This window comes from Nicotiana attenuata, unplaced genomic scaffold (assembly GCF_001879085.1).
Source record: "Nicotiana attenuata strain UT unplaced genomic scaffold, NIATTr2, whole genome shotgun sequence".
Lineage (NCBI taxonomy): Eukaryota > Viridiplantae > Streptophyta > Magnoliopsida > Solanales > Solanaceae > Nicotiana > Nicotiana attenuata.
The window spans coordinates 1-9182 of record NW_017676309.1 but is presented as its reverse complement, the minus strand read 5'-3'; the positions used below and the strand labels follow the sequence as shown (position 1 = coordinate 9182).

The 9182-nt window shown below is 34.9% G+C and overlaps 1 protein-coding gene across 1 annotated transcript; it reads left to right on the top strand.

Annotated features, from left to right (window-relative positions):
- The first annotated feature begins 2853 nt into the window (after positions 1–2853).
- LOC109220921 (probable receptor-like protein kinase At1g80640) lies at positions 2854–7113 on the top strand. The gene is made up of 10 exons (XM_019385391.1): positions 2854–3045; positions 3418–3588; positions 3821–4080; positions 4182–4314; positions 4417–4480; positions 4578–4674; positions 4816–4918; positions 5612–5730; positions 5853–5942; positions 6663–7113. Exons 1-10 carry the CDS (start codon positions 2955–2957, stop codon positions 6819–6821), a joined length of 1287 nt encoding a protein of 428 aa, XP_019240936.1. The 5' UTR covers positions 2854–2954; the 3' UTR covers positions 6822–7113.
- Positions 7114–9182: the final 2069 nt, after the last annotated feature.

The window sequence follows — 9182 nt, the reverse complement described above, 5'->3', positions numbered from 1 at the left end:
GGGTGGGGGGCTAATTTCTTAAGGGGGTAGGCCGAAATGGCCAAATTTGTAAAAAATGGCCATTGTCCAACGGTCTAAAATTTAAAAAAAAAAATTCCAACGGTAACCGGTCTGAACTGGGTTGTAGCCCGATAAAAACCTGGTAGGGGGTTACCGGGTTCTGGAGCACGGGTTACCAAAAATGTCCGTTCCCGTCTGGCTCCCCCCAACCCTCCCCAAACCATCCTACCCCTAGCGTATCGGGTTGAACCGGGCTATCATTGGGCTGGCACGACCCGATTAACAGGTATAATCTGAAGAGCAATTTTTTCACTTCAGACCCGATAAGTCTGAAGTTGATCGTAAAGTGGGTAGGCTTGCAATTTTTTTTTGCAAAATGGGTATAGGTTCAATTGTGACCCCAAAACTAGGTATAGTTGCAAAAGCTCTGAATTACTTGATGTCAGGCTCCCATATTATATTGTCCATATTTCAACTGACAGACTTGGGCATACACATGAATGGTAGGAGGGTGTTGAGTTGTCCCACATTGATGGATGTAAAACATTTAGTCCTCAAGTCGTGATTTAGCTTTTGGACACTTGGAAGAGGAGGTTTACTGGGTTCGGTGATTTACCTGCTGTCGGGTTTGTTGATGAAAAACATATCATTACTCATTCTAAGGGATCCTACTTAGAGATTAGGCAATACAGTCAGACCTCTCTATAACAGGCTCGTTTGTTCCGAAATTTTTTGGCTGCTTTTGTGTAGTGCTGTTATAGAGGAAACATATTATAACATAATAGTATAATATTCGATTCCGAGAAAAACTCGGCTGTTATAGTTAATTGTTATTATATAGGGATGTTATTATAGAGAGGTTTGACTGTACTTGTTTAGTCCTGAAATTTTAAATTAAAAATCTCAACTTCATGACAATTCAGGATATTTTTGTCCTGAAAAATTAAAATTCAGGACTCTCTATCTAATTCTTAACTTAACAACCCTTTAGAGTTGCTACCCAGTGTCATCTTAAGAAATTTGACCATCACATTCTATAGGCATATAAAGGAAACTATATCAAATGTAAATTCCCTGTATCTTTTATTTTTAAAATAGGCAGAATAGCCTAAATGACACTTATACTTGTGCCACTTTGTCATCCCGGTCCCCAAACTTAATGAAGTTTCATCTAGACACCTCTACTCGTTCAAAAGTAATATTTTAAACCCTTCTGACCATGTGTGTTCCTCAATCGTCTCACTGTATTATCCACGTCAGATAAAAATATTCCATGTCATTATTTTTATTCACAAAACTATTTTTGGAAAAGGAAAAGTTTAATCCTAAAGTTTTCTCTCACAAACACATTCATGCCTTTCTCTCTCTGAAAATCAGCCATTAGCAGAGCCTACCCTATGCTCCAGTCATAGCAGAGCAGTACTATGTTTGTTAATCCTCCTTGTTACGAGCTAGTCTGTCCCGGTGTCTAAGCTCGGCTTTTTTCCACCTCACAATCAGGTAACATAGTGATAAGAGGGTATTAACCTGGAAAGAAGAAAAGTGCGCAGCAAATTAGTGAGTGAAAACACTAGAAATGACGGAAACAAACAGAAAGGAATGACCAAATAAACTCACCAAGATTATTATCGCAATAACCAACAGAGGCCCAGAGCAGAGTGTGGAAAGAAAAATGCCGTGTGAATCGAAGTAATTCTGGCGTGCAAAGCTTTTCCAGTTTGCAGCTAATAAGCCATTAAGCCTTTCAGCGCTATACACTCCTCCAACTGCATCATAAGGAAACTAAGTAGCTGTTGGTTAACAGCCTCAAAATTTATGCTTTCAATTAAGCCACAAGTTTTTCTTTTTTACTTTCAATTTGAAAACCAACAAATATGTAGTTTTATAGATCCAAAACATAGACAACCAAGACGAGGAAATGAATAAATTCCAAGAGTTTAGCTTGTGTTCAAAGAACAAGAAATGCAATCACCATAAAACTGATGCTTCTGGGCGTTAACCCCCCTTTATTTTTTCTTTTCTTTTCATTTTTTGGTATTTTTAATTAAAATCATAAACTTTTACTCAGCTTCTTAAAGCGTGTAGTCACGCATTTTATCCAACTCAGCAAAGCAAATGCCACATAGGCTTGGTCAATGGTCAGAAGGATTTAAAATATTACTTTTGAACGAGTTAGAGGTGTGTAGATGAAACTTCATTAAGTTTGGGGACCGGGATGACAAAGTGGCACAAGTATAAGTGCCAATTAGGCTATTTTGCCTTTAAAATATAACCGGTAGTTAAAAAAAGAGCAAAAAAAATAACAAAAAACAAAAAAAATGCACGAAACAAAAGATGCTTTTTTGTTTTTCCGTTACTTTTCTTTCGAGAGGTTTGTTTCAACTTTTTATCAATCTTTTCCAGACTATATAAAGCAAAACTTTACATATCGAGAGACTTTTATGATACTTTCTTTAATTTGCAATTATATCCCCAAAAGACTTTATCTTTTCAATTCTGGTCCCCATATTTTCTGGGTGTAACTGCCCACATGATTCTTGGGTTCTGCAACACTAGTACTACTATATATACACACACAGACACACCTCCTTTCGTTCTCATATTTGTCGCCATTTGGAGAGTGTTTGCCCACTATTCATAGTTTCATAAGAGAGAGAAGCAAAAACAAAATTCAAAATATTTTTGTTTTGAATCCACAAAACAAACATCATAAATTGTCTACCGCCACTCAACTCATAGGATTATCCTTCTGTCTTGTCTTCTCTGTCTCTATTAGGCAACAGAAATAGCAGCGTAGTGACTGAAGCAAACAGCCATCTTTTTCAGACAGAAAAAAAAAATCTTTCTTTTTCTTCTTCAAATTTTGTTGAAGAAGAAATAATTAGATTTTATCTTGTTTTTGGTTCTTTTTCATGGACCCATTTGGATTCTTCATCTGTTTGTTCTAGTTGTTGATGTTTAATGGACCCTTCTTTTTCCTCCATTATTTCACCTATAGCACCACCCATTTCTCCAGTTTTTTCATCAGCACCACATTTTCTCCAGGTTACTCCATCTCTCTCTCTCTCTCTCTCTCTCTCTCTCTCTCTTTCTCTCTCTCTCTCTCTCTCTCTCTCAAGGGCTTAGATTTTCTTGGTTTTTAATTTTCAAGATCCAAAATTTAAAAATTCAAATTATGGGAGCTGTCATAGGAGTGCATTTAATGTTAGACTGAATTTTTTAATATATGGGTTTTTATTGTTGTTAATTCTCCTACATTTAATGTATTTGATGTTTATTTTTGCAATTTTATACTTTATTTTTTGGTAGTTTCAGTCATATCTTTTGGCTTTATTTCTTAGATTTTAGTCCATATTTAAACCAAAGCTGTCAACTTTAGCTTTGATTGACTTATATCTATTCATTATATGGAATCAGAGGTTCAAGTTGGGAGTCAGAAGCATCATATGGATCAAAACAGGAAGCTGCTCATAGCACTAATTGCAGCTTCTTCTGCATTGGGAGCAATCATATTTTTCATGATTTGCTTCTGGATTTATCACAAGAAGAGGTTACAGAAATCTGATTTGGACAGTAGTCATAGCTCAGGTACATTTTTCTTGATTTTCAAATATTCGAGCCGTGAAAACAACCTATGCAGAAATGCACGCTAAAAGACTGTGTACAATAGACCCTTATGGTTCAGTCCTTCCCGGACCCCGCGCATAGCGGGAACTCAGTGCACCAGGCTGCCCTTTTTACTATTATGATTATGATTATGTGATTTGCATATGATGTGCTGAGTTCTTTGTCTGAGATATCTTTGTTTTTGATTGTGAAGATGGTGTGAAGGGGATTGCATTAGGACCAGTAATGTGTAAATTCAATTCTTTGAAGTCCACTTATAGTAGTAAGAAAGCTGCATCTGTTTGTTTAATGGAGTACAAGACATTAGAATCAGCCACCAACAATTTTCAAGAAAGTGAGATTTTAGGTGAAGGGGGATTTGGATGTGTATACAAAGCTAAATTGGAAGATAATTTGTATGTAGCTGTCAAGAAACTAGAAGGTGGAACTCAAGATGCCATTAAAGAATTCGAGGTACCAACCCTTTTGTTTTCCAAACGATCGTTCTTGTCATGGCCATCCATCGATTTGTAACTTGTTGCTATTTCCTTTTATCTCTCAATTTGGATTTGCAGACTGAGGTAGAGTTGTTGAGTCAAATTCAACATCCGAATATAATTTCATTGTTGGGATATTGCATTCACGGTGATACAAGACTCCTCGTGTATGAACTAATGCAAAATGGATCTCTAGAAAGTCAATTACATGGTAGTATTATATTTCAAAAACTTAAGTTAGTATTAAACTCTTGAAAGAGAAATCTTGAAAATTAAACTCCTTGTCATTTTCTTGATTTGATGTGTTTTTTAGGACCTTCCCGTGGATCAGCATTAACATGGCACCAAAGAATGAAAATTGCCCTTGATGCAGCAAGGTGAGAAGGGTTTGTTAGAAAGTAGACAAGACCATGTGTTTTATTTAATTTGAATTATTGACATTTAAGTATTAACAAATTGCTACTGTTTGACCAGAGCATTAGAATATTTGCACGAGCACTGCAATCCACCAGTGATTCATAGAGATCTGAAATCATCTAATATTCTTCTAGATTCCAACTTCAATGCAAAGGTAAAAACTTTATTAGGATTTCCATTGCTTGTATGAGATTTCTTGATATCGATATTATTGCTGTCGCGATCTGAAATTATGCAGCGTGAGAAAATGGACCCAATCTCCGGTTTTCCCTCTTAATGTTGTGTTTAATTTCAGCTCTCAGATTTTGGTCTAGCTGTGCTCGGTGGGGCTCAAAACAAAAACAACATCAAGCTCTCTGGAACTTTAGGTTATGTAGCCCCGGAATACCTTTTAGATGGTATGCCATTCTTAACTCCTTAGCTTCTAATGTAGAAATTATTTCCCTTTTCCGCTCTCCATTTATTTTTTTTTGTATATGAAAATAACAATTACAATGAATTTTGAATAAAAGTTGAGAGATCATTAGAAAAGTATCCTTAAGCATAGAACTTGCACATGTGACCAAAGCGGACAGTAAGTAAGGCTGATCATTTGTTAAAGCAAAATGGTATAATTGCAGCCACTTTAATAACTTAAATTCCTTTTATTATGAGGGGTCAGTAATCACTGAGATGTTTTTACATTTTAAGAATTATTCCCCTTTTAAGCCTTTTTAAGGTCGTAAATCAATTAAATTAGGGCCCCAAAGAGGATCTACAAATCTGTATTCAAATACAAATAATCTTTACACAAATAGCCGGCCGGATTCACTTTTTACTTTTCCTAGCCGGTAAGCATAAATTATGCACTAATTATATTCGGTCATACACATATTATATATGGACTATATGTATATTATACATCCGCTGACTATTTTTAGTTTAACCGATTGGGTGAACAGCTATTTGGGTTAATTCTTGTAATTTTTAGTCCAAGTCGAATACCTTATAGGTGGATTCATTTAATTGTGCCAATTTGGTTTTTCTTTTCTTCTTTTTACCTCTATCTAAAAGAGTTAGCAATTTTTTATTTTATTTTATTTCGTTTGCAGGAAAGTTAACTGATAAGAGTGATGTATATGCATTTGGAGTTGTTCTTCTGGAGCTTCTATTGGGAAGAAGGCCTGTAGAGAAACTGGCACCAGCTCAATGCCAGTCTATAGTCACATGGGTAAGTATTTAATTGCTCTCAGATCCAATCCATTTTATTGAATATTTCATCTTTATGATACACATTTAATCTATCTTTTTTGGAAATTGAGGCTCAATGTTTAACTATTTATGGAAATGCAGGCCATGCCTCAGCTCACAGATAGATCAAAGCTTCCAAATATTGTGGATCCTGTGATCAAAGATACAATGGATTTAAAGCATTTATATCAGGTTTGTGCAAAATAAGCTCTTAGGCTAGCGGCATTCATATCTAACTGACATAACTTATCCTCATTCAGCATTGCCAAAACTGAGCTAACTTTAACTTTGGAATGTGACAGTTAATACTTTGTTACCCTTTGAGCCTTGGCGTAGCTGGTAAAGTAGTTGCCATGTGACCAGGAGGTCACGTGTTCGAGCCGTGGAAACAGCCTCTTATAGAAATGCAGGGTAAGGCTGCGTACGATAGACCCTTGTGGTCCGGCCCTTCCCTGGACCCCGTGCATAGCGGGAGCTTAGTGCACCGGGCTGCCTTTTTAACCTTTTATTAGTATTACGAAGAGGTCGTGAGAAGAGAGGTGTGTATGACTAGAAAAGCCATCAAACTATATAGGAATAAAATTAGGATTAACTAGGTCTGGTTTTATATTCTAACACTTTTGAGAGGCTAGCATTTGGCATAGCAACTAACATGCATCGACTGGAGAAAGCTTAACATCCGAAAAAGAACATTAAAATGAACCATATGGTTGATTAATGTCAAATATTTTGCGTCTCGCCCTCCACTAAAACAGGCTGGAATACCTGTATGCCTAATCTACGCAGAGTGGGTGCATTCAATGAGATGATACAAAAGCTGGTTTACTCTAGCTTATAACTTATTTAGCTTTTACGTACTAGATTAGAGCATTTGAAATTGAGAGTGGTGTTCTCTCTTATGATGATGTGTAGGTTGCTGCAGTTGCTGTGTTGTGTGTTCAGCCTGAGCCAAGCTATCGCCCCCTAATAACGGACGTATTACATTCGTTAATCCCCCTTGTTCCGGTAGAATTAGGTGGGACCTTCCGAGTTACTACACAACACGTGCAGGCGCCTTTTGCTGCCGTGTGATGCCTTCAGAGTGCTGATTCTGTCAAAGAGTTTACGGTCTGCAATTCGAAGTTGCTGCCTTACCAATTTTGCATCACTTCTCTGCACAATTTTGGTTATTATACTAATGCAAGTCAAGGAGGGATGTTGGTCTAGCCCGAGCACAAGATAATTCAAGTATTCAACCTCAATTTTCTATGTAAATTGAAGCAAGTGAATTTGATTTATGAAATTGGTGTATATAGAAAAGTCACCTGAACTGTTAATGTATTCACAAAAATTGGATTTTTTCAATTTTCGGCTTATTAACATTTATTTTATCTGGGGACATTTATAGTCCCATGGAAAATAATGTGAGAAGTAGAATGTTTACATTAAAGTTTTTCGTTCTCTTTCCACAATAAGAGAAGCGAGAAATGCTTCATCAATTAATTGAAAATTTCATATACCATTATACTTTTTAAAAGCATCACATTAGTCCTTCATTTTTTTTTTTAAAAGCATCACACTAGTCCTTTTAATTGCTACAGCTTATTTTTGCATCTTTTCTTGTGCCGAAGGTTTATCGTAAGCAGTTTTTTTACTTTCATAAGGTAGGGGTAAAGTATACGTACACATTACCCTCTCCAGACCCAACTCGGGAATTACACATTTTCTTTGTTGTTGTTATTGTTGTAGTCTAGTGCGTTTAACTTTTACTTTATATTGGTCTAGGCCTTCCACCAATTTTAACCATTAAAATTTAAAGAATAAGGTCTAATCATGGTATTTCTCCTAAACAAAAGAAAATAAAGAAGGAAAGCAAGGTCTTAAGTTGTGGAGTAGTAATAATACAAAATGGGAATTTATTGGAGAGATATCCTTCTGTTATTTACGATATTATTCTTAATTTAACCAATTTATCCCACTTTATTGACATTTTTCACTTATTGAAGATCAATTAGTATAGCTGGTACTACATCTTGTTAGTAATTTTACTTTTACTCAATTTTACATATTCAAGAATTAAATATAAAGTCTTCTTATATTAAAATTGCAAGAGACACTTTTCCAAATCTTAGTAAAAGTTAATTAGTCTGCATATCGAGAAATGAATTAGGAGTAATATGCTAAATCTGTAATTTTATTTTAGGTATAAATTCAAACAAAAACAAAAGCATAAAGCCCAAACAATAAAATAACATTGACAACCATGGGCTAAAAAATTCATGGTGTGTCAATAAACTTTAAAAAACATATTTTAGTAATTATTGAAGTCAAACTTAAGTTGATAGAGTTCTTTTGTTAGTCCGGAAACAAATTATTGTTATTTTGGACTCAAAATACATAAATAGGTGTAAAAAAAAAAAGTTATCATATTATGTATAACGCCAGAAAATCTGGCGCTATATAATAACGGTAACTGCACCGTTAATGTATAGCGCCAGATTTTCTGGCGTTATACTGACACAGTGATATAGCGCCAGAAAACCTGGCGTTATATCCCTCAATAAAAAACCCTCCATCTTCTTCACCGTCGCCTTCCTTCTTCAAATATTTTACTCCTCTATCCCTTGGTCCCCCCACTGTAAACTGTCCGCCAATATAAAAAATAAAAAATAAAAATTTGGGTCCCCCCGGCACATAAAACTTGAAGAACGTAGGTCCCACACTCGAGTAGAGCTTCTTGTTATTGTTGATTCACGCTTTCGGAGTCAAAATTTCGATCTATTTGCTTTCCGAAAATTCTAAATCGAGGTATTTCGATTTATTTTAAGTTGAAACTTTTATAATAATGCATATTATTTGATTTGTATGTGTTCTATTTCGGTTTGTGTTTTTTTTCGAAATTAGCATCTTAAATTTATCCGGATTTAATTTTACTGTTTTATATAAAAATATAAATTTGTCAAATAAATTTGTCTGTTAATATTCTCATTTATATATATGTGCTTTCATGCCGTTTTGTGTTTTATTTGCAATTAAATTTATTTGTTGTTTATGTTTAGTTTAGATTATTTTTTAGCGTAGTAAAATCTAGACCTTTTTAGCGTAGTAAAACGTAGACCCTTTTAGCGTAGTAAAATTTAGAGCCTTGTAGCGTAGTAATGTGTAGTATTTTAGCTTAGAATTCCTTTTGTTTTAGTATCTTATACTGGTATTTCGATCCTCAAAATATGGAGCCCGGAACCCATACGTAAGTAATTTATACAATTAAGTTATTAAAAAATATGAATTTCAATTATAAAAAAAAATATATAGCCGATATGCCTCAAAATATGGAGCCCAGAACCCATACGTAAGTAATTTGTACAATTAAGTTATTAAAAAATATGAATTTAAATAATAAAAAAATACATAATTATTAATGATAGTTTGGTGCCACTGGGCCTCAAAATATCG